The sequence below is a fragment of the Moschus berezovskii genome, chromosome 27 (genome assembly GCF_049115385.1).
Source record: "Moschus berezovskii isolate FMDL1 chromosome 27, NW_MosBer_1.0, whole genome shotgun sequence".
Taxonomy (NCBI): Eukaryota; Metazoa; Chordata; class Mammalia; order Artiodactyla; family Moschidae; genus Moschus; species Moschus berezovskii.
This window is the reverse complement of record NC_142486.1, coordinates 22,708,821-22,735,636: the sequence shown is the minus strand read 5'-3', so window position 1 is coordinate 22,735,636 and position 26,816 is coordinate 22,708,821. Positions and strand designations below refer to the sequence as shown.

At 39.3% G+C, this 26,816-nt stretch overlaps 1 protein-coding gene across 1 annotated transcript in view; it reads left to right on the top strand.

Annotated features, from left to right (window-relative positions):
* Window positions 1-26,816, top strand: part of LOC129545010 (phospholipid-transporting ATPase ABCA3-like) — a 241,795-nt gene that overhangs the window by 10,329 nt on the left and 204,650 nt on the right. Inside the window, exons 4-7 of the mRNA XM_088833045.1 lie at window positions 1,457-1,598; window positions 18,143-18,399; window positions 24,547-24,663; window positions 25,414-25,531. Of these exons, the coding sequence (XP_088689171.1) occupies window positions 1,457-1,598; window positions 18,143-18,399; window positions 24,547-24,663; window positions 25,414-25,531 (634 nt within the window). The remainder of the gene's footprint in view (window positions 1-1,456; window positions 1,599-18,142; window positions 18,400-24,546; window positions 24,664-25,413; window positions 25,532-26,816) is intronic.

Here is a 26,816-nt window from a genome sequence, read left to right as displayed (position 1 = left end):
GATAAAGTATATAGATATTACATATATACTAGTTTATATAGATATATATATTTAAGCTTACATGATGTATAACATAAATTATATATGCACACCTAATTTTGCCTTTTTTATGAAAAAGGTAGCATACTTTTCAGTAATTTTTTTTCTTTTTGAACCATAAATTCATTCTTTTACTTTGCTTTTTGATGCTACAGCTACATTTCCACTTTTTCAGCCAGCCATGGGACTCAGCTAATAAAAGGCACTAGAGGCAGACTAGAAGCAAGACTTGGAGAAAAAGAAGTAACTTGAACTTTTCTGTTGGCTTTCTGGCTGCTTGTAGTTGCTGTTAATGACACCCCAGCAATATCTCTTTTTTTTGTCAGTGGCATTTTCTTTCTCATAGAGGCAGACAAATGCAGTTTGAAGATTGCTCAACGCTTTTCAATATCAGCTTTATCACACCCTCTCAAAGATATCCAGCACTAGGCAACTAGAGCTTCTTTTCAGAAGTCAAGGTCCCCATCCAGAGTCCCTTCTTTCACGCTCTGTAACCTAGTACTAGCTGACTTATGCCCCTCCTCAGGCTTGACTTCTTCATCCCCACATGACCTCTCATTTAAGGTTACAATTTTTAATAACTGCAAATCCTTGTTTTTGTTTCCTTAGTCCTAGGGCCGATGACTGCTTCCTGCTGTCTCTATCTGATACCTTACAGTTATCCTATCCATTAGGTTATCTAGCATGGATAGTATAACCTACCCATTAGGTTATCTAGTGTCTATTTTCTGACTGTACCTTGAGCAGATACAGAACTCTGTGTTGTGTAATTTATGCGGTCTGTTATGTATGAGCAGTTAGGTTGATTCCAATATGCTGTATTTCCACGACAAATAATGTTACAACAAACAACTGTGTGCATGTGGTTTTTTTCCCATACTGTTTGAGGTTTATATTCCAAGTCTGTTATTGAAAGTATGAGTGCTGAATTAAACAATGCATGCATATGTAGTTTTGTGGAACATTGTCAGATTCTCCATTATTATTGTGCCATTTTGCATACTACAAGCAAGGTATTAAAGTGCCTGTTGACTGCCTTGCCAACACAGTATGTTAACATAGTATGTTTTGACTTTTCCAGTGTGACAGGTAAGGTATCAATGTAGTTTTAATTTGTATTTATTCCATTCTGTGACATTGAGAAACTTTTTATATATTTGTGGGCCATGTGTATATCTTCTTTTTGTGAACTGTCTGCATTGGGAGAGGACTTAAAATACAGATATGATTGGATTATATTTGTTGTGCTTGGAGTTACTGTCACTTGCAGGCATTCAGAATCACTTTCATATCAGATAAGTCTCAATTTCAAATCACATGGTTTCCTATGTGGATTTAATTTTGCTTTATTTTCTAATATTTGCTTTTCAGTTTAGTTTGGTTTTAAACATAGTTTGTTTTCTGTTGCTACTTCTAGGTAAAATATCGTCTGCGTTTTGCTGCTATACAGAGGACTATCATATGGCCAGACGAGACAGGCTGGAAAACAACCTTACTTTTTCCTAATAAGCCCTCTGTAGGACCCAGGAATCCAGGTCATCATGATGGAGGTGGTCCTGGTGAGCAGATCCTTATGCATATGCATACTTAATTTTTATTACGTTTGCATAATAATATATGTTATTTATATTGTGTATATATATGTGTGTATGTGTATATGTGTATGTATACATATATGTATTTATGTGTGTATGTGTATGTATACATATATGTATTTATACAGCTATATGAAATAACTCACTTTATTCTTAACTTGTAATTTTTTAATTAAATGTATATTATATAAAAGCTACTAAATCTTATACATTTGGTAAATTAGCATATATATATATAGAAAGAGAATATATAATATATGTATATATATTATGCTTTGTTGTTATTTAATAGATAATTCATGTCAGAATCTTTTGTGACCCTGTGGACAGTAGCCTGCAAGGGATTTCCATGGAATTAATACTGGAGTAGGTTGCCATTTCCTTCTCCAGAGGAACTTCCCAACCCAGGAATCGAACCCATGTCTCCTTTGGCAGGTGGAGTCTTTATCACTGAGCCACCAGGGAAACTCTTTCAATTCTTATACCAATACACTTGTGGTTTAGTGTTCTGCTTCCCAAATACATATATTTTAATTTGTTGGTATTATTTGAATATTCATGTCTATGTATAATTCTATTGATTTGATCCAAAACTTTAAAAATTGTGATAATTTTTAATTCAGATTTTCATATTGCATATTTTCTTGAAAAGCACTTAATGTGTAATATGAGTTTACCAACTATACTTGAGATTTTTATGCAAAGTGAAAATCACTCAATTGTGTCTGACCCTTTGTGACCCCATGGACTATACAGCCATGGAATTCTCCAGGCCAGAATTCTGAAGTGGGTAGCTATTCCCTTCTCCATGGGATCTTCCCAACCCAGGAATCAAACCCAGGTCTTACACACTGCGGGCAGATTCTATACCAGCTGAGCTACCAGGGAAGCCCAAGAATACTGGAGTGGGTAGCCAGTGCCTTCTCTAGCAGATATTCCCAACCCAGGAATCAAACCAGGGTCTCCTGCATTGCAGGCGGATTCTTTACCAGCTGAGCTACCAGGGAAGCCCTTGAGCTTTTAATATTTAGCAGATATTCAGTAGAAGAAAAAAACCTATGCACATTTTAGCATTAGCAACAAAAATTGGAAATATCATAACCAGTAAGAGAATAGATGAACATAATAAACAGTCATTAAAAATAATCTTTATGTAGTCTGTCGAGAAAGAATTTAAGCTGAGTCTACAAGTAACTATATGAATTAGCTAGATGGAGATAAATGAGTACTATTGCACATAGCGCAATAAGACCATGAACACATCAAGATAGGATGCCACATTCAGGGGACTACATTTTGTTTGTTTTCTTTTTTATAGCTAGAATAGAGACTTATACAGGAGGCTATTCGAGGTGAAGCTAAGAGGCAAATAGATCATTAAATACCTAATGTATAAAGTGAAGGAATATGAAATCTCTTCCTGGAAGTTATGAGAGACAAAATCATAGCAATATTTAGTATGAATAAGAGAAATTATATTGTAGTGGATGCATCTCTTCAAGTAATGACACTCTCCAAGTAATGACACTCATGCTCATCTTTCGTATTTGTTTAGATCTGAACACAAACTTTTGTTTCTGTTGATGAATAAAGAAGACTGTGACCTATATTTCTCAGTTTATATAATTGATTGCAGTGTTTCAGAGAATGACCCTTTTTTGCGTTGGACATCTGAATTTTGTTTTGTTGTTTCACTTCTTGATTTTGAGTGTTATATTACTTGACACCAGGCAGTGTGCCCTTGGGTTTCCTTAATACCATACTATTAGTGGGAAAATGTTATTAAAAGAAGGGTGGATAAAGCATGTTTGGTAACCTTTAAATTAAGGAAGAGTAAAGAAAAAAAGATAAGGATACAGAGATTAAGAAGGATTGACAAGTAGTTGAGTAGAATATTAAGACAGCTACTGCTTCATGCTAATTCAATTCAGTTATATCTGACTCTTTGAGATGATATGGACTGTAAACTATCAGGCTCCTCTGTCCATGGGATTCTCCAGGCAAGAATACTGGAGTGGGTTGCCATGCCCTTCTTGGGGGCACCTTCCTTGGATAGGTACTAAATTTATCAAAGAACGAATGAGAAACCTCAGTACTTGATATTTCAATTTTATAACCGCAAAAGAATCTCTTGAAGCCTAAAAACAGCAATTCCTTCATAAAAAAGAGTTTCTATTAAAAAAAAACTATAGAACATTGATGAAGGAAATTAAAGATGACTCAAAGAAAGGGAAAGATGGCCCATGCTGCTGAATTAGCGAGTTAATATTGGTAAGATGGCCATACTGAAAGCAATCTACAGATTTCATACAATCTCTTTCAAAATACCCATGACATTTTTCACAGAACTAGAGCAAACAATCCTAAAATTTATATGGAACCAGAAGACCCCAAATTGCCGAAGCAAGCTTGATAAAAAAGAACAAAGCTGAAGCTATCATATTCCCTGACTTCAGACTACACTACAAATATACAGTAATCAAAACAGAATGGTGCAGCAGAAAAACAGGTACATAAGCCAGTGGAACAGAGTAGAGATCCCAGAAATAAATCCACAGACCTATAGTCAGTTTATATAGGTAAGAATATACAATAAAGAAAAAACAGTCTTTTCTATAAGTTACGCTAAAAAAAAAAAAGGGCAGCTACATGTAAAACAATGAGGTTAGAACATTCCCTCATAATGCCATGTACTAAAATAAACTTGAAAAAGATTAAGGACTAAATATAAGACTTGATACTGTGGAACTCCTAGAAGAGAACCTAGGCAGGACATTCTTTGATGGAAATTGTAGCAAAGTCTTTTCTGTCTCCTAAGACAAAAGTAAAAATTAAGAATTAAGCTTAAAAGCTTTAAGCACAACAAACATCAACAAAATTCCATTTCTCATTCAAAAAAATATTTGCAAATGGTGTGACAGACAGGGTTAATATCCAAAATACACGAACAGCTTATACAACTCAATATCAAAATAACTAACAACCCAATCAAAAAATGGGCAGAAGACCTGAATACACACTTTTTCCAAAGAAGACATATGGATGGCCAACAGACACTTGGAAAGGTGTTCAGTATCACTAATTATTAGAAAAATGTAAATCAGATGAGATAACACTTCACTTATATCAGAATGGCTGTCATCAAAAGTCTACAAATAACAAATGTTGACAAGAATATGGAGAGAAGAGACTCCCTTGTACACTGTGGGTGGGAATAGAAAACAGTATGGATACTTTAAAAACTACAATTAGAACTACTATATGATCCAGTGGTTCCACTCCTCAATATACATCTCAAAGAAAATGAAAACCGTGACTAGAAAAGATACATGCACCCAATGTCCATAGCAGCAATATTTACAATAGCCAAGATATGGAAGCAACCTAAGTGTTCATCAAAAGACAAATGAATAAAGAATACATATACATATATATTCATATACATATATATACATATACATATATATTCATATACATATATATTCATATACATATATATATGGCTTCCTTGGTGGTTCAGGTGGTAAAGAATCCACATGCAGTACAGGAGACCTAGGTTCGATCCTTGGGTCAGGAAGATCCCCTGGAGAAGGAAATGGATGCCCACTCCAGTATTCTTGCCTGGAGAATTCCATGGACAGAGGATCCTGGTGGACTACAGTCCATGGGGTCACAAAGATTCAGATACAATATATACATATATGCTGTGCTGTGCTTAGCCGCTCAGTTGTGTCCAACTCTTTGCAATCCTATAGACTGTAGCCTGCCAGGCTCCTCTATCCTTGGGGATTCTCCAGAGGAGAATACTGGATTGGGTTGCCATGCCCTCCTCCAGGAGATCTTCCCAGCCCAGGGATCAAACCCAGGTCTCTCACAATACAGTGGATTCTTTACCATCTGAGCCATCAGGAAAGCCCAAGAATATTGGAGTGGGTAGCCTATCCCTTCTCCAGGGGATCTTCCTGACCCAGATATCGAACTGGGTTCTCCTGCATTTCAGGTGGATTCTTTACCAGTTGAGCTTCTAGGGAAGCCCATATACATACAGAATGGGATAATATAAAAAAGATATATAATGAAATATTACTCAGTCATAAAAAAGAACAGAATTCTGCCATTTGCTACAATGTGAATAAACTTTAAAAATATTATGCCTAGTGAAATATCAGGCAGAAAAAGACAAATACTTTGTTATATCATTTATGTGTGGAATCTAAAAAATAAAATTTACATACATGACAAAATAAAAAGAACAACTGATATAGAAAAGAAAACTAGTAGTTAGTTACCAGAAGGGAGAGGAAATTAGGATATGGGATTAAGAGATATAAGCTACAATGTACAAAATATATAAGTAATAAGGATATATTGTACAACACAGGGAATTATAGCCATCACTTTTTTATAGCCATCATTTTTGATATCTTTTTTTAATTGAGGTGTATTTGATTTATAATGTTGTGCTGCTGCTGCTGCTGCTGCTAAGTCACTTCAGTCGTGTCCGACTCTGTGTGACCCCATAGACAGCAGCCCACCAGGGTCCCCCGTCCCTGGGATTCTCCAGGCAAGAACACTGGAGTGGGTTGCCATTTCCTTCTCCAACGTGTGAAAGTGAAAAGTGAAAGTGAAGTCACTCGGTCATGTCTGCCTCGTAGCGACCCCATGGACTGCAGCCTACCAGGCTCCTCCGTCCATGGGATTTTCTAGGCAAGAGTACTGGAGCTAATTTCTGGTATATAGCAAAGTGAACTCAATGCATTTCACATATATATATATATATATATATATATATACACATTCTTTTTTTAAATATTATTTTCCATTATGACTTATCCCAGGAAATTAGATATAGTTCCTTGTGCTGTGGGTTCCTCTGGTAGCTCTGACAGTAAAGAGTCTGCCTGCAATGCAGGAGGCCCAGGTTCAATCCCTGGGTCGGGAAGATCCCCTGGAAAAGGAAATGGCAACCTACTCCTGTACTGTTGCCTGGAAAGTCCCATGGATGGAGGAGCCTGGAAGGCTGCAGTCCATGGGGTTGCAGAGTCGGACACGACAGTGACTTCACTTTTTTCTTTCCTTGTGCTATACAGTTGGACCTTATTGTTTATCCTTTCTTAATGTAATAATTCACACCTAATAACCCCAGATTCCCAGTCTATCGCTCTCCCTCTCCTCCACCCCCTTGGCAACCACAAATCTGGTTTCTATGTTTGTGAATCTGTTTCTGTTTTGTAGATAGGTTCATTTGTGCCGTATTTTATATTCCACACAGAAATAGTATATGGTATTTATCTTCCTCTTTCTGACTTACTTCACTTAGTATGATAATCTCTAGTTGCATCTGTGGTGTTCCAAATGGCATTACTTATGGCTGTTTAGTATTCTACTGTATACATGTATGATATCTTGTATATCCCTTCATCTGTTGATGGACATTTTGGTTGTTTCCACAGTTGGCTATTGTGAACACTGCTGCTATGAATATAGGGATCCCTGTATCATTTTGAATTACAATTTTGTCCAGGTATATGCCCAGGAGTACTATTTTTTAGTTTTCTGGAGAACCTCCATACTGCTTTCCATAGTGACTATTTTATAATAACTTTTAATGGAATATAACCTATAAAAATACCAAATCATTATGTTGTACACCTAAAACTAATATTGTAAATCAAATATATGTCAATTCAAAAAGGAAGTTTAAAAACAGCAATCCCTCCACATGACAGAGTTTCAAATAACACAACATTTATTTACATATTTATTTTAAAACTTAAAACTATTCAGAAGTTCTTTGTATATTCTAGATATATTTATTGCTGGTACCAAATGTTAAAAGTGTATTTTTCCAATTTGTGATTCTATTGTCCTTTATTGAAAGAAATATTTAATTTGATATATAATTCATCAGTTTTGTCATGTGCGTCTTCTTCTGAGGTCATTTGAGGAGCCCATCCTTGCTCCTAAGTTCAAAAATATTTTCCTAATATTTCTTATTTTTCCTTCTACAACTTGAATGTTAATCCATGAGGAGTTCACATTTATATGTGGTTTTGTCTAAGTGTTAAACACATTATTTTTCTCCATGTGGAGTAAAGCAGTTTTCCCAAAACTACTTAAAGTAATCTGTCCTTAAATTCTCTCTTTATTCCCTTTTAGTCTGTGTATTCTTATATATCAATTACATTACCTTATCAGTACAATATCATGTTACAGTTAAAATGGTTACTGTTTCTTAATACCAACTGAGATAGACTTCAAGAAAACCCAGATTATGAAAAAAATAAAAAAATTAAAAAAAAAGAAAACCCAGATTATGAAATTAAGAAGACATGACTTTTAAGCGTCTATATAACTATTGTCACTGAAATAAGAGAAAATAAACATACAGTGATAGGGAAAATAAATTTCAGCAGAGAAATATAAGCAATAAAAAAGGAATAAAACACACAGTCTAAAATTGGAAAATACAAGACAAATTTAATATCCAAATGAAGATGACAGAAGAAAAAGTGAACTAGAAACAATAAAATATAACCGGTCTGAAAAACAAAAAAAAAAATTTAAAGTGATGTTTCACTGAGATGTGGGAAAATACTAAATGTTTTACATCTGTATAATTAAAGTCCTTCAGAGATAAGAGAGAAGAGGACAGAAAAAAATATGTGTAGCAAAATGGTAGGAGACAGGTCAGTACTCCCCGCAATTGCTGTCTTTAACCCCTTCTTGGCTGGGCAAGAAGCAGATACCTGTGTGTGAACCAAATACAGAGGTGCAGCCAAAACCAAAACTGAGCCCTGGAGGCTGTGTGACTGAGGAAGAACTGAAATCTTTCCTTCAAGCTGCACAAACCATAGATTAATCCCACACAGGGGGCTTGGTAAACTTAGTGCCTAGAGAACATTTTAATGGAAAATTGCTCCTGCAACTGAGCCAGGTCTACCTTTAGCAGCTGTGGACTTGTGGCCACGTACACAGGGTAGGGAATGGGATGGGCCATGTTAAAGTTTGAACTGACTCTACACTACCCACAGTGGGTCCAGTGACCTAACTAGAGGTCTTGGAGGATCTCCCGGGGAGGTGGGAGTTGGCTGTAGTTCACCGTGGGGACAAGGACACTGATAACAGAGGCCCCAGGGAATTTTGCTGTTGTTGTTCCTGGTTTATTTTTTTTAATTTTGTAATTTTAAATTTTCATTTATTCTGTTTTTATTTTCTTCAGGGAATATCTTTTTGGTTTTATGCTGTTTGCTTTTTTTCCCTGTTTTGTTGTTTTTTTGTTTTGTTTTTATTTTTTGTTTTGGTTTTTGTTTGGTTTGCTGTTTTCTTGTTTTTTTTCTTTGTTCTGTTTTTATTTTTGCTATTTGTTTTGCTTTTTGTTTGTCTGGTTTTTTATTCTGTTTTTGGACAGGCCACATGGCTTGCCAGGATCTTGGATCCTTGGCGGGGGTTGAACCCAGACTCCCCACAGTGGGAGTGCTAAGTCCTCACTGCTGGACTGCCAGGGAATTCCAAACCCCAGGGAGTTTTCCTGAAGGAAGAAAAAACGCAGATGGGACTCACACCCCTGGGTGGAAGCCGAAGGAGAGGAGAAGTTATCATATCCAGGGAAGCCCCCTCACTGTTCCTTAAGATCAGATGAAATAGGAGAGCTTTGAGGGCTATCAGAGAGGAGTGCAACAGCTGGTCTATGGCAGGCAAGACAGAGCAAGATTTACAGGATGGTCCATGCCTCAATCTTAGATGGTGTCTGCCAGTGCTGGCAGGGACTGGGTGCTAAAGCATGGGGTTTGCAGTGCGCAACAAAGGAGAAGACTTCTGTCAGCTACATGGAGACAACCTCAAGGGACAGAATTGAGGAGCTGTGCAGCCTGATTGCTCCTGGAGGAAACACTGTCTCCCCTCGAAGTGAGGCCCCTGAGTGGTACACGAAGGCTGGAGCCACCATCATGAGGCCCCTGAGTGGTACACGAAGGCTGGAGCCACCATCAAGCCCTCTTCCTCCAGCCCCTTCCTTTACACCAGCCCCTTCCTCCACAGGAGCTGGGAGGTGGCTCTTGCCAAAGTGAGCTCACGTGCCCCAGTTGTTGCCACCTCTTTCTCCCTCCCACCTAAGCAAGCAAACGTGCCCCTGTCAGTTGCTGCCCTCACCCCATTTCATCTGAACAGGGAGCAGATGCCTGAGGGTGGCCCACATGCAAATTTTGTGCCCAAACTTAAGCTGAGTCTCAGAGGTTGTGTGACTGAGGAAAAACTGAAATCACTTCTTGCAGCTGCACACGGTGTGGGTTAAATCCCTGTGATGGACTTAGTAAACCCAGCACCTGTGGAACATCTAAATGGGCAGTGAATGTCCCACAACTGAGATAGGTTTGACTTCAGCAGCTGTGGACTTTGTGGGCACACACATGCAGAAGTTGAGCCAGGTCAGAATCTGAGCTCCCCACCACAGTGCCCACAGGAGGTCTCCTGATCTACCTAGAGGTCTTGGAGGGCCTCTTGAGGAGGTGGCGGTTGACTGTGGTTCACAAGGATGGCAGTGACACTGATAGCAGAGGACACAGGGAATTATAATGTTATTTTTTTGTTTGTTTTAAGCATATTTTGTATTTTCTTTTTTGTTTTACTTTAATTTTTGTTTTGTTTTTCTGTTTTTTGTTTTTGTGTATTATTATCTTTGCTTTTCAGGGGCTTTGTTTTGTTTTTATTCTTTGTTTTGGTTTGGAATTTTTTCTTTGGTTGTTTTCTTTCTTTTTCTTTTTTTTTTTTTTGGTTTTGTTTTTATGGTTTGTCTTGGTTTTGTCTCTCTGCTCATTTATCATTTGTTTCTTTTCTTTTCTTGCCCATGCCATGTAACTTGTGGGGTTTTGGTTTCCCAGCCAGGGATGGAACCTGAGCTCTTACTGTGGGAGCACCAAGTTCTACCTACTGGACCACCAGAGAATTTCCAGCTCCAGAATATTAATCAGCATGAGCTTTGCCAGAGTTCCCCATCTTGGCACCAGTATCGAACCCCACCCAACAACCTGCAAGCTCCAGTGCTGGAATGACTCAGGGCAAACAACCAGAAAAACAGGAACACAGCCCCACCCACTAGTAGACAGGGGGCCTAAAGTTGAACTAACCTCACAGACACCCCAAAACATGCCCATTGACACAGCCCTGCCCATCAGAAGGACAAGATTCATCTCCCTCCCACCAGAAAGGCTGCACAAGCCCCTCAATTGAACCTTCCCACCAAGGGACAGGCACCAGAAGCAAAAGGAAGTACAATACTGCAGCCATCAGAGTGGAGACCACAAACACAGTAAGTTAGAACAAAATGAGATAACAGAAATATGTTACAGAAAGGAGAAATGTGAACCCCTACAAGACCAACTAAATAAAGAGGAGATAGGCAATCTACCTGAAAAATATCAGAACAATGATAGTAAAGATGATGCAAGATCTTGAGAAAATAGAGGTACAGATAGAGAAAGTACAAGAAATGTATAACAAAGATCTAGAAGAACTAAAGAATGGATGAACAGTGATGATGAACAATGGAATAACTGAAATGAAAAAGACAATGGAAGGAATAAAGAACAGAATAGCTGAGGCAGTAGAATGGATAAGTGAGCTGGAAGATAGAATGGTGGAAATCACTGCTGCAGAACAGAATAAAGAAAAAAGAATGAAAAGAAATGCAGACCTAGTCTTAAGAGACCTTTGGGACAACTTTAAAACTCATCTGCAGTCAAATTATAGTGATCCCAGAAGAAGAGAAAGAGACTGATAAAATACTTGAAGAGATTATAGTAAAAAAATTCCCTACCATGGGAAAGGAAATAGTCACCTGAATCTAGGAAGTGCAAGGGTGTTTTTCTCCCAAAAATAACATGTTAAGGTTTGGGAGAAAAAATTAGGAGGATACAGCTAAAGCAAAGCAATGCTTAGAAATAACTCTATAATGTTTGTATGTTGATATGAGAAAAACTGAAAAGTATAAAATTAATTATCTGATTTCCAACCTTAATTAGTAATTACTATACATAAAATGCAGTATGCAACTGCAGCTAGCAGAAGGCATATGCAAGCAGCTTCTTAGACCAAGGACATCACAGAACAGGCAGGGCAGGCCAGGTTTGCGCCCCATAGCTTGGGGTGCTACTTCAGCAATGAGAACTGTAGCTCCATTTCCAAAAGGTTCCATACTTGAGGGAGTGACTGTGGAGTCTCTAAACCAAGTGTCTTGGACTTGATGTTTCTGGGGAGAAATAGCCGCATGAATTCAGAAGAAAGGGAGATGCTTTGAGTGGGATGTGAATATGTTGTGGAGAAGAAGCCAATTCTGACTCCATGTCCGAAACTGTTTGTTTGACTTACTTTTCATTGCTTTTGTTATTATAATCATACAGAATGCTCTGCCTCAGAGAATCCTACCCACCTGCCTGACTGTTAAACTAAAGTGCCCTTGTTCAGAACTCTGTCCACCTGTATATGGCAGGAAGAAATCAACACATCCCATGCCTGAGGCTTGCCATTCTAGGAGATGTTTGCAAGATTAATGGCCTTTTTACTTTGCTTCCTCACCTCCCTCCATCTCTGATCTACAAAAGAACCTGGCATCCAGACCCAGATAATATGGTTATTTTGAGACATTAGCCTTCCATCTTTTTGGTCAGCTGGCTCCCTGATTAAAGTCTCATCCTTGCCTTAGACTGATTAACTTCTAAGATACTGGAGTAGAAGGAAGTGTGCTCATCTTCTCCTGCAAGAATACCAAAGTCACAACTAGTTGCTAAACAACCATCAACAGAAGAATGTTAGATCCTAGCAGAAAAAGATAGCCCACATCCAAAGGCAGAGGAAAAACCCCAACAAGACAGTAGGAGGGATGCAATCATGTTTAAAATCAAATCTCAGACCCTCCAGATGCTGAGGGGATGCAAAAAAAGAAAAAAATTGTGCACATCAGGACCCAGGGAAAGTAACAGTGACCTGCACAAGGGACTGAGCCACACCTACCTTTGGGTGTCTGAGTGTCTCCTCAGAGGCACGAGTCAGCAGTGACCTACCACGGGGACAGGGGCTCTGGCTGCATCAGACCTGGGCGGCATGTGTGAGGCATAAGTCCTCTTGGAGGTCCCCATTAGCTCCACTATAGAGTCACTGAGCAGATGACCCATGAACTGGAGAACAAGTATACCAAACAAGTTCTTGCACTGTTGCAAAAGTTCTAGGGCCCACAAGAGATTTCCTAACCTGGGGGTCCAACAAAGGAACTGAGAACCCCCAGGGAATTTGACTTTGAAAGCCAGTTGTATTTGATGACAGAACTTCCACAGGACCTGGGAAAAAGACTTGGAGGGCACAAACAAAACCTTGTGCCCACAAAGACCCAGGGGAAAGGAGCAGTGGCCCCACAGAGACTGAGGCAGACTTGCCCGTGAGTGTCCTTGAGTCTCCGGTGGAGGTGTGAGTCGACAGTGGCCTGCTGCGGGGTCAGGGGCACTGACTACAGCAGTCCTGAGAAGCCCAGCATGCTCTGTAGTCTTTTTGAAGGAGGTCACCATTACCCCTACCGCAGTTGGGCCTCTGGCCAAACTAAAGGGAGGGAACACAGACCCACCTATCAGCAGAAATTTGGATTAAAGATTTTCTCAGGATGACCTTGCCCACCAGAGCAAGACAAAATTTTCCCCACAGCCAGTCCCTCCTATCAGGGAAGGTTCCACAAGCCTCTTATCCTCATACATCAAAGGGCACACAAAATGAAAACCACAGTCACAGGAAACTAAACAAACCGATCATATGGATCACAGCCTTGTCTAATTCAATGAAATTATGAGCCATGCCAAGTAGAGTCCCCCAAAACGGACAGATATGGTGGAGAATTCTGACAAAACATGGTCCACTGGAGAAAGGAATGGCAAATCACTTCAGCATTCTTGCCTTGAGAACCCCATGAACAGTATGAAAAAGCAAAAAGATGGGACACTGAAAGATGAACTCCCCAGGTCAGTAGGTGCCTCATACGTCCTGGACAAGAGCAGAGAAATAGCTCCAGAAGGAATGAAGAGGCTGAGCCAAAGCAGAAACAGCGCCCACTTGTGGATGTGTCTGGTGGTGAAAGTAAAGTTAGACGCTGAAAGAATATCACATAGGAACCTGCGATAGAATATTAAGTCCATAAATTAAGGTAAATTGGAAGTGGTCAAACAGGAGATGGCAGGAGTGAACATCAATATTTTAGGAATCATTGAACTGAAATGGAACAAAAGGGGCGAATTTAATTTAGATGGCCATTATATCTACTACTGTGAGTGAGAATCCCTTAGAAGAAGAAATGAAGTAGCCCTTATAGTCAACAGAAGAGTCTAAAATGCAGTGCTTGGGTGCAGTCTCAAAAACAACAGGATGATCTCTGTTTATTTCCAAGGAAAACTATCCAATATCACAGTAATCCAAGTATATGCCCCAACCAGTGATACTGAAGAAGCTGAAGTTGAATGGTTGGAAGAAGACCTACAAGACCTTCTAAAACTAACACCAAAAAAGGATGTCCTTTTCATCTTAGGGGATTGGAATGCAAAAGTAGGAAGTCAAGAGTTACCTGGAGTAACAGGCAAGTTTGGCCTTGGAGTACGGAATGAAGCAGGGCAAAGGCTAACACAGTTCTGTCAAGAGAATGTACTGATCATAGCAAACACCCTCTTGCAACAACATAAGAGATGACTCTACACATGGACATCACCAGATGGTCAATACTGAACTCAGATTGATTATATTCCTTGCAGCAAAGGTGAAGAAACTCTATACAGTCAGCAAAAACAAGACCAGGAGCTAATTGTAACCCAGATCATGAACTCCTTATTGCAAAATTCAGACTTTTGCAAAATTGAAGAAAGTAGGAAAAACCACTAGGCCATTCAGCTGTGACCTAAATCAAATCCCTTATGATTATACAGTGGAAGTGACAAATAGATTCAAGGGATTAGATCTGATAGAGTGTCTGAAGAATTATGGACAGAGGTTCATGATATAGTACAGGAGGCAGTGATCATGACCATCCCCAAGAAAAAGAAGTGCAAAAAGGTAAAATGGTTGTCTGAGGAGGCCTTACAAATAGCTGAGAAAACAAGAGAAGCTAAAGGCAAAGGAGAAAAGATACACCCATTTGAACACAGGGTTCCAAAGAATAGCAAGGAAAGATGAAAACAAAAAAGCCTTCCTCAGTGATCAATGCAGACAAATAGAGGACAGAAATAGAATGGGAAAGACAAGAGCTCTCTTCAAGAAAATTAGAGATACCAAAGGGACATTTCATGCAAAGATGGGCACAATAAAGGTCAGAAATGGTAGGGGCCTAACAGAAGCAGAAGATATTAAGAAGAAGTGGCAAGAATACACAGAATAACTATTCAAAAAAGATCTTAATGACCTAGATAGCAGTCGGGGATGGAGAAGGAAATGGCAACCCACTCCAGTGTTCTTGCCTGGAGAATCCCAGGGATGGGGGAGCCTGGTGGGCTGCTGTCTATGGGGTTGCACAGAGTTGGACCCGACTGAAGCGACTTAGCAGCAGCAGCAGCAGCTATCGGGGAATGTTTAACAGGAGGATTCCTATGTGCTGTTTCTCACAAGTCCTTTGTTTCTTTTCAAGCGAAACTGAGGTCATTGTGTGAGATAGGCTTGAATCTCCTTTAGTAAACATTCTCTTTACGACAAAAGTGCTTAGTCTCGATCCCCTTTCTTGACATATGGATTGTCTCCTGACCTTGTGAGCATTATTAACCCCTGGTTCCCTTGGTAACGGTTACTGTACATTTGGTTTTCTGATCTTTATCATTGTTGAAAGAAATTTCTTGTACCACAGCCTTTATATACTCACAAAGAAATCATTAAAGCATGTTTGCTCCATCAGAGCTTGGGTCCCTGTGTCTTTCTTTCTTTCTCTTTCTCTCTTTCTCTCTCCTCGGCTGATTCTTTGGAGCGCAGAGACCCGTCTTGCTCACTCTCCTGCCTGGGCTTCTAAGACCCTCTCGAGAAGGCACCTTGTGCCTTCATCCCCTCGAGAGGGCGGCCGGTGCCTTTGTGAGAGATGCAAGTCCTGTGTCAAGCACTTTATTGGGTTTCTGCATAAACCAGGGAGTATCAGCCTCTTTTTCTTTTTCACTTTCTTATCGTCACCTCCGAACTGCCAGGTCCCGGTCCATTAAAGGACCCCAACAGATAGCCACAATGGTGTGATCACTCACCTAGAGCCCATCTTGGAGTGTGAAATCAAGTGGGCCTTAGGAAGCATCACTACGAACAAAGTTAGTGGAGGTGATGGAATTCCAGCTGAGCTATTTCAAATCCTAAAAGATGATGCTGTTACGTGCTGCACTTAATATGTCAGCTAATTTGGAAAACTTGGCAGTGGCCACCATACTAGAAAAGGTCACTTTTCATTCCACTCCCAAAGAAAGGCAATGCCAAAGAATGCTCAAACTACCACACAGTTGCACTCATTTCAAATGCTAGCAAAGTAATGCTCAAAATTCTCCAAGCTAGGCTTCAACAGTATGTGAACTGAGAACTTCCAGATGTTCAAGCTGCATTTAGAAAAGGCAGAGGAACCAGAGGTCAAATTGCCAACATCTGTTGGATCATAGTAAAAGCAAGAGAACTCCAGAAAAACACCTACTTCTGCTTCATTGACTACGCTAAAGCTTTTGACTATGTGCATCACAACAAATTGTGGAAAATTCTTGAAGAGATTGGTATACCAAACCACTTTATCTGCCTCCTGTGAAACCTGTAGGCAAGTAAAGAAGCAACATTTAGAATCGGACATGGAACTACAGACTGGTTCCAAATTGGAAAAGGAGTATGTAAAAGCTGTATACTGTCACCCTGCTTATTTAACTTATGTGCAAAGTACATCATGCGAAATTCCAGGCTGGATGAAGCACAAGCTAGAATCAAGATTGCCGGGAGAAATACCAATAACTTCAGATATGCAGGTGACACCACCCTTATGGCAGAAAGTGAAGAGGAACTAAAGAACCTCTTGGTGAATGTGAAAGTACAGAGTGAAAAAGCTTGCTTAAAACTCAACATACAAAAAAGTAAGATCATGACATCCGGTCCCATCACTTCATTGTATATAGATGGGGAAACAATGGAAACAGTGACAGACTTTATTTTCTTGGGCTCCAAAATCACTGAAGATGGTGACTGCAGCCATGAAATTAAAAGACACTTGCTCCTTGGAAGAAAAGCTATGACCAACCTAGACAGCTTATTAAAAAACAGAGACATCACTTTGCCGACTTAAGTCCATATAGTCAAAGCTATGGCTTTTCCAGTAGTCATGTATGGATCTGAGAGTTGGACCATAAAGGTAACTGAGCACCAAAGAATTGATGCTTTTGAGCCATGGTGCTGGAGAAGACTTTCGAGAATCCCTTGGACTGAAAGGAGATCCAACCAGTCAATCCTAAATAAAATCAACCCTGAATGTTCATTGGTAGTGATGTGGAAGTTTAAGCTCCAGTACTTTGGCCACTTGATGTGAAGAGCTGAGTCATTAGAAAAGACCCTGATGCTGGGAAAGATTGAAGGCAGGTGGAGAAGGGGACAACAGAAGACGAGATGGTTGTATGGCATCACCAAATCATTGGGCATGAATTTGAGCAAGCTCTGGGAGATGGTTAAAGACAGGAAAGCCTGGCATGCTGCAGTCTATGGTGTCACAGAGAGTCGCACGTGACTGAGCAACTGAAAAACTACAAAATACATAAAATAGATTAACAAGAGTTTACTGTATATGGAATTATATTCAGTTTCTTATACTAACCTGTAGTCGAATATAATCTGAAAAAATGTACCTGAGTTACTATGCTGTACACTTAATGCTATCACAGTATTGTAAATCAACTATTCTTCAGTTTTTAAAAAAGCAGTGTGAGTCTATCCCAAGTGTAATTATTTTTTGTTAGTCTCACCTATTTTACCAATGCATAAAGCTCTAAATTTGTAAATTAAAAGCACATTCCAAGTAGAAATGAAAGTGAAAGAAAAGCAAGTTAAATCCTAAACTGCCTTTTAGCTTTATGGATAACTTGGTTTAAGTGAAACAATTTTCCTTGGGGTCCAAACTGTGTTACTCACTATATATATCTGTTTATCTGACTTTTACGTCTTATTTTACATTTCCAAGTCTTCAACTCACCAGTGTTTAATTAAAGTTGCATTTTTTGTAAATATGAATTACATTTACCAAGTCTACCACTTTTATTAAATATACTTAATTTTTAGAAAATGTGAATTAGATTCATCTGAAGAAGTAACCCTTGTTTCTGTGTGGGAACTATCATAGGTTCTCAGAGCTATTATGTTCAGTTGGCCTTGATGCAACACAAAGTTTAGGTTCTATATATGATAAGCTGTGACTGACTTAAATTGCCTTGCTTTTTGCATGTGTCTGATTAGATGTTCCTTAGCATGTTTTACTTGATGGTGTTTATTTTATCATATAGGGTACATCAGAGAAGGATTCCTGGCTATACAGCATGCCTTAGATAAGGCAATCATTCTATATCATGAGAGCAGTGCTCGACAGCTGTTTGACAATATCAGCATCTTTGTACAGAGATTTCCGTATCCAGCTTATCCTGATGACGGATTACTTTTCCCCACTGGTAGTTTCCTTCCTTTGATGTTCATACTCATGTTCTCTCCAACTGTACTTTCCATCATTCGATCTATTGTATGGGAAAAGGAAAAAAGATTGAAGGTAATCCAAATTATTTTCTTATAAAGTTTCTTTAAAGGATTTTTAAGCATGTAGAGTTCTTTTACACAGAGGATTGGATTATTTCTGCATGTTCAGCATTGTAGATGGTTGTTGCATCCCATAAAAGCAGATTATATCCCAGTAACAACAAATACAGAGCAGGAAGAGTGAATACCAAGCTGGCCGATTTCCAGAAGCAAACTGTGTGGAGCAGCAGAAAGGTAAAAGTAAAACCTTGATGGCAAGAAGGGACACGGTTAACGGTCACTAGAGGAATTTGATGTTTCTAGTACCTAGAGTAACAATTTCGAACAACTCAGGTCCTAGCTAACCTAATATGAAATCACACACTATAGCCTATTTACCTTCATATATGCTCCCCTAGCTAACATGTCTGATTCTCAACAAAGGATTGTAAGTCACACCGAAAATTAAGAAAGAAAAATTTCAAAGAGACAAATCTGTAATCAAAATCAGACCCAGATAAGTCGAAGTTGTTGGAAACACCAGACAAATTTTAAATTCAGTTCAGTCACTCGTTGTATCCAACGTTTTGTTACCCCGTGGACTGCAGCATGCCAGTCTTCCCTGTCCTTCACCAACTCCCGGAGTTTACTCAAACTCATCAAATCAGTGATGCCACCCAACCATCTCATCTCTTTTTTCCTTATCCTCCTGCCTTCAATCTTTCCCAGCACTGGGGAGCATTCCAGTGAGGCAGTTCTTTGCATCAGGTGGCCAAAAGTATTGGAGTTTCAGCTTCAGCATCAGTCCTTCCAATGAATATTCAGGACTGATTTCCTTTAGGATGGACAGGTTGGATCTCCTTCCAGTCCAAGGGTCTCTCAAGGGTCTTCTCCAACACCACAGTTCAAAAGCATCGATTCTTTGGCACTCAGCTTTCTTTATAGTCCAACTCTCACATCCATACATGACTACTGGAAAAACCATAGCCTTGACTAGATGGACATTTGTTGGCAAAGTAATGTCTCTGCTTTTTAATATGCTATCTATGTTGGTCATAACTTTCCTTCCAAGGAGTAAGCGTCTTTTAATTTCATGGCTGCAGTCACCATCTGCAGTGATTTTGGAACCCCATAAAATAAGGTCTGCCACTGTTTTCATTGTTTCCCCATCTATTTGCCATAAAATGATGGGACGAGATGCTATGATCTTAGTTTTCTGAATGTTGAGCTTTAAGCCAACTTTTTCACTCTTTCTCTTTCACTTTCATCAAGAGGCTCTTCAGTTCTTCTTTGCTTTCTGCCATGAGAGTGTTGTCATCTGCATATCTGAGGTTACTGATATTTCTCCTGAATATATTCCAGTTTGTGCTTCATCCAGCCTGGCATTTTGCATGATGTACTCATATAAGTTAACTAAGCAGGGTGAAATATACAGCCTTGACGTACTCCTTTCCCCATTTGGAACCAATCTGTTGTTTCATGTCCAGTTTTAACTGTTGCTTCTTGACCTGCATACAGATTTCTCAAGAGGCAGGTAGGGTGGTCTGGTATTCCCATCTCTTGGAAGAATTTTCCAGTTTGTTGTGATGCACACAGTCAAAGGCTTTGGCGTAGTCAATAAAGCATATGTAGATGTTTTTATGGAATGCTCTTGCTTTTTCAATGATCCAGCGGACGTTGGCAGTTTGATCTCTGCTTCATCTGCCTTTTCTTTATCCAACTTGAGCATCTGGAAGTTCTGGTTCACAAACTATTGAAGCCTGGCTTGGAGAATTTTGAGCATTACTTTGCTAGTGTGTGAGATGAGTGCAGTTGTGCAGTAGTTTGAACATTCTTTGGCATTGCCTTTCTTTGGGACTGGAATGAAAACTGACCTTTTCCAGTCCTGTGGCCATGCTGAGTTTTCCAAATTTGCTGTCACATTGAGTGCAGCAGTTTCACAGCATCATCTTTCAGGATTTGAAATAGCTCAACTGGAATTCCATCACCTCCACTATCTTTGTACATAGCGATGCTTCCTAAGGCCCACTTGATTTTTGCATTCCAGGATGTCAGGCTCTAGGTGAGTGATCACACCATCATGGTTTTCTGGGTCATGAACATCTTTTTTGTATAGTTCTTCTGGGTATTCTTGCCACCTCTTCTTAATATCTTCTGATTCTGTTAGGCCCCTACCATTTCTGACCTTTATTATGCCCATCTTTGCATGAAATGTCCCCTTGGTATCTCTACTTTTCTTGAAGAGATCTCTAGTCTTTCCCATTCTATTTGTCTGCATTGATCACTGAGGAAGTTTTTTTTATCTTTCCTTGCTATTCTTTGGAACCCTGTGTTCAAATGGGTGTATCTTTCCTTTTCTCCTTTGCCTTTAGCTTCTCTTGTTTTCTCAGCTATTTGTAAGGCCTCCTCAGACAACCATTTTGCTTTTTTGCACTTCTTTTTCTTGGGGATGGTCTTGATCACTGCCTCCTGTACTATATCATGAACCTCTGTCCATAATTCTTCAGGCACTCTGCCTATCAGATCTAATCCCTTGAATCTATTTGTCACTTCCACTGTATAATCATAAGGGATTTGATTTAGGTCACAGCTGAATGGCCTAGTGGTTTTTCCTACTTTCTTCAATTTTGCAAAAGTCTGAATTTTGCAATAAAGAGTTCATGATCTGGGTCACAATTAGCTCCTGGTCTTGTTTTTGCTGACTGTATAGAGCTTCTTCATCTTTGCTGCAAGGAATATAATCAATTTGAGTTCGGTATTGACCATCTGGTGATGTCCATGTGTCGAGTCATCTCTTGTGTTGTTGCAAAAGGGTGTTTGCTATAATCAGTACATTGTCTTGACAGAACTGTGTTAGCCTTTGCCCTGCTTCATTCTGTACTCCAAGGCCAAATATGCCTGTTACTCCGAGTATCTCTCAACTTCCTGCTTTTACATTCCAGTCCGTATAATAAAAAGGACATCTTTTTTGGGTGTTAGTTCTAGAAGGTCTTGTGGGTCTTCATAGAACCATTCAACTCAGCTTCCTCAGTATTGCTGGTTGGGCATCTACTTAGATTACTGTGATATTGAATGGTTTTCCTTGGAAACGAACAGAGATCATCCTGTTGTTTTTGAGATTGCATCCAAGTACTGCATTTCAGACTCTTTTGCTGACTATGAGGGCTAGTCCATTTCTTCTAATGGATTCTTGCCCACAGTAGTAGATATAATGGTCATCTGAATTAAATTCACCCATTCCAGTCCATTTTAGTTCACTGATTCTTAAAATGTCGACGTTCACTCTTGCCATCTCCCCTTTGACCACTTCCTATTTGCCTTGATTCATGGACCTAACATTCCAGGTTCCTATTCAGTTTTGTTCTTTACAACATCAGACTTTACTTCCATCACCGGTCACATCCACAACTGGGTGTTGCTTTGGCTTCATCTCTTCATTCTTTCTGGAGTTGCTTTCTGCCATTAGTGTGGTATCATCTGCATATCTGAGGTTGTTGGTATTTCCCCTGGCAATCTTGATTCCAGTTTGTGATTCATTCAGCCCAGCATTTCTCATGATGTACTCTGCAGATAAGTTAAATAAGCAGGGTGACAATATACAACCTTGACGTACTCCTTTTCCTATTTGGAACCAGTCTGTTATTCCACGTCCAGTTCTAACTGTTGCTTCCTGACCTGCATACAGATTTCTCAAGAGGCAGGTCAGGTGGTCTGGTATTCCCATCTCTTTCAGAATTCTCCACTCTTCTCCAGTAGCATATTGAGCACCTACCAACCTGAGGAGTTCATCTTTCAGAGTCCTATCTTTTTGCCTTTTCAAAGTGTTCATGGGGTTCTCAAGGCAAGAATACTGAAGTGGCTTGCCATTCCCTTCTCTAGTAGACCACGTTTTGTCAAAACTCTCCACCGTGACTCGTCCATCTTGGGTGGCCCTACCTGGCATGGCTCATAGTTTCATTGAGTTAGACAATACTGTGGCCCATGTGATCAGTTTATTTAGTTTTCTGTGATTGTGGTTTTCATTCTGTCTGCCCTTTGATGGGTAAGTGTAAGAGGCTTATGGAAACTTCCTGATGGGAGAGACTGACTGAGTGGGAAACTGGGTCTTGTTCTGATGGGTGGGGCAATGCTCAGTAAATCTTTAGTCCAATTTCCTGTTGATGGGCGGAGCTGTGTTCCTTCCCTGTTGTTTGGCCTGAGACCAAACTATGGTGAAGGTAATGCAGATAATTGAAGGACCTTCTTCAAAATGTCCTGTGCAGCATTGGGCGTCCAGTGCCCCCGGCCCTGCCGTGGTCCACCGCTGACCCATGCCTCACAGTTTAAATTACTGTGATTAATAATTTAAGGCGCTAAAGGAAAAGGTAGATGTGTCCAGGATCCTTGAAACCATCCCTATTTTCTGAAATTCACTTGAAGGATTCATGGGACTCAGCATGTAGATATGCTAACAGCTAAGGTTTATTTTAATGGTAGAGTAAGTGTAGGTGATAGCTGAATCATAAGAGAAAATGACACGGGCAAAGCCTAGAGGAATTAACCTGCAGGCTTCTGCAGGTAATTTCACAAGAGGTCACACAGGGCATACTCTTGCACCAGTGATGAAAATTCAGCAACATATTTGTGAGGTTCTTGTCCAGAGTAATCCATTAGAGACTTAGCATCCAAGGTTTTGATTGGCATGCTGGTTATATTATATAAGCACCTTTGGCCTACCACATACCAAAATTCCAAACTCCTAGACAGCAGATATCCAGCATACACCATATTATTTGTACAAACAGTTTAGGCATAGTCAGCCACACTTATCATTTAGAAAATGTTTTATATCAGTGAAGGGAGTGGTTTATCAGCCAAATTTGCATATACCAACCAAAGGCCAATCTTGCAAACATGTCTTCTTTAAAAATAGTAGTGTCAAGCTTTCTCTTCAGCACAACAGATAACATGCACGATCAGATAGATAATGCTATAGGAAACAGCTGAGCACTGAAGAACTGATGCTTTTGAACTGTGGTGTTAGAGAAGACTCTTGAGAGTCTCTTGGACTGTAAGGAGATCCAACCAGTCCATCCTAAAGGAAATCAGTCCTGAATGTTCATTGGAAGGACTGATGCTGAAGCTGAAACTCCAATACTTTGGCCACATGATGTGAAGAACTGACTCATTTGAAAAGACCCTGATGCTGGGAAAGATTGAAGGTGGGAGGAGAAGGGAATGACAGAGGATGACATCACTGACTCAGTGGACATGAGTTTGAGTCAACTTTGGGAGTTGGTGGTGGACAGGGAGACCTGATGTGCTGCAGTCCATGGGGTTGCAAAGAGTCGGACACGACTGAGCAACTGAACTGAACTGAACTGAACTGATCAGAAACAGCAAGCTATAAGGAGTCAAATGGAATTGCTAGAAATTTAAAAAAGCGTGCTGACAAAAATGAAGAATGCCTTTGACAGACTCATAAGTAGACTTGACCTTGATGAGGAAAGAATCAAAAATTGAATAAAAGAAAGTTGAAATTACACAAACTTAAGTGCAAAAAGAAAACACTATGTAAAGATCCAGAAGAAAACATTTAAAAGCTATAGGACACTGTCAACGATATAGCGTGTGTATAATTGGAATTCAAAAAGGAGATGTGAAAATAGAGTTAAAGAAATAATGGCAGAGACTTTTACAAAATTAATGGTAGACATCAAACCACAGTTCCAAAAAGCTCAGAGATAAACTAGAGGGAAGGAAAAGACTCATTGCCTACAAAGAACAGGTATAAGAAGTACTGCTGACTTCTAATTTACAATTGAATTTTTTAAAAAAGAAAGAAACCATAAACACATGTATCTAATATCCCTGGAAGTGGATATAATGGAAAAGAGATCTTAATCTCAATATTTCAAAGTTTAATTTTAAATGCTCTCCATTTTGGTTTAATACTAGGTGTAATGTTGACTAAAGATTTCTGAACTCAAGAGAAAAAGATTTGAATGTCAGTACTGCCCTTACTAACTGCATAAGTGTAATCAACACACATGACTTTCTGAGGCTTGATTTTTTTCACTCATAAAATGAAGATATTATCCATTTAAATATGTTTTTATGAGAATTTAGTTTTTAAATGTATGTGAAAATGTTATAAATTGCTGATATATTTATTATTTGATTTATTTTGAATTTCCTACAGGAGTACCAGCTTACAGTTGGACTTAGAAGTTGGATGATCTGGGCTGCATATTTCTTCACGTTCTTCTTTTTTTATATCTTTATTGTCTCTTTGATATGTGTGTTAGTCTTTGCCAAGGCAAGTGTTAGTTTCATGCTGCCCAACAGAAATAAGTCATACATGTACTATTAGGATTTTAGTAGCTACTAGAAATTTTAAAAAGGAAAAGGTGAAATTTTTAATAATGTATATAATTTAGCCAATATATACAAAATATTATTTCAGTATGCAACCAGTTTAAAAACTGAGATATTTCACATTCTTTTCTGAACGAAATACTTACAACTCCAGTGTATGTTTCATATTTGGAGCACATCTCAATTTGTACACTGTATTTTCATTGGAAATACTTCATCTGTGTTTGACACTGCTTTATCTTTCAAGTTAAAAATAACTAAAATTCAATGAAAATATAAAGTCAGCTCCTCAGTCACACTAGCTACACTTCAAGTGCTTAATGTTACAAGTGTTTAATAGCTACATGCCATATATGGCTGTTGCATCTAACATTTTAGTTCCAGTGGATTGCAACCTGCGGCAACTATCCTTTGAGAAGGAAAAAGTAATCATAGTATGGACTGATTAGTCTCAGGTTTTCAAGAGAATAAAAAATGGTTTTTATGGAAATTCAGAGACTGCCAAATCTCTGAGAACACTAATCCTTCTGTAAGAAATAAGTTAATTAGTTGACTTGGCATCTCATTGAGTTTCAGTCACTGGGCAGTGTGATCTGTTTCTTTAGAGCCATAGTTTTCTCCCTCTTCCCTTGTGTTTATATGGTACTACTTATTGCATATTTTACATGATGTCATAATTGTTTTATTGTAGATTTTCAAAGATCCAGTCTTCTGCTACAGTGACTATAGTTTCATCTTTGTCTTTCTTATGTGTTATGCCGTTGCTTCAATATTCTTTGGCTTTATGGTTAGCACATTCTTTAAGAAAGGTGAGTCTAAGACTTCTCCTGTAACAGAATTACCGTTTTAATTGACCAAAATAAGGCCATATTTGGGAGCTCCATGTAGCTATCTCACATACAGTCTTGGCATACATTCTAACATAGAAGATGAATTGCACATGAAATGATTTGACAGGAGGTAGAGGGTGCACTGAAATCTAATACTGCCCAATGCATGTATAAAAACAGTATATAAATTAAGATTGTTACCAGTTGGAACTTAGGATAGATTAAACAGTGCTTCCTGCCCAAGTTGATTTCAAATCACTTCCAAAAGCAAATCAAGGTAAGGAGGTATTCATTCATTCATTTATTCGGCATGTCCTTTGTGTACTTACCATGTGGTAAGACACTGTATCACATACATGCTGCTGCTGCTGCTGCTGCTAAGTCACTTCAGTCGTGTCCGACTCTGTGCGACCCCATAGACGGCAGCCCACCAGGCTCCCCCATCCATGGGATTCTCCCGGCAAGAACACTGGAGTGGGTTGCCATTTCTTCCTCCAATGCATGAAAGGGAAAAGTGAAAGTGAAGCCACTCAGTCATGTCCGACTCCTAGCCATCCCATGGATTGCAGCCTACCAGGCTCCTCCGTCCATGGGATTTTCCAGGCAAGAGTACTGGAGTGGGTTGCCATTGCCTTCTCCGATCACATACATAGACAAAGGAAAATTGAAAGCCCACATGAGAAAGGTATATATCATCAGAAAACCCCAGATTGGCCTACTACAGATCTTACAGAAATAGTTTTCTATTGACAATTTTTAATAACTTCCCTGCAAATTAAGGAATATTTCTTTTTTATACCACACCTATTAAGCATTATTCCTCCTGTATTTTCTGTATTGAACAAGTATAGTCCCTATGAAATAATTTTAGTGTATAAATATATTTTTACAATAAGACCTTTAAGTATCAAAATATAACCTTTAATCACTTCAGTTCAGTTCAGTTGCTCAGTCATGTCCAACTCTTTGCAGGCCCATGGATTGCAGCACGCCAGGCCTCCCTGTCCATCGCCAACTCCCAGAGCTTAACTAAACTCATGTCCACTGAGTCGATGATGCCATCCAATCATATCCTCTGTCATCCCCTTCTCCTCCCACCTTCAATCTTTCCCAGCATCAGGGTCTTGATTTCAAATGAGTCAGCTCTTCACATTAGGTGGCCACAGTTCAAAAGCATCAATTCTTCAGCACTCAGCTTTCTTTATACTCCAACTCTCACATCCATATGTAACTACTGGAAAAATCATAGCCTTGACTAGATGGA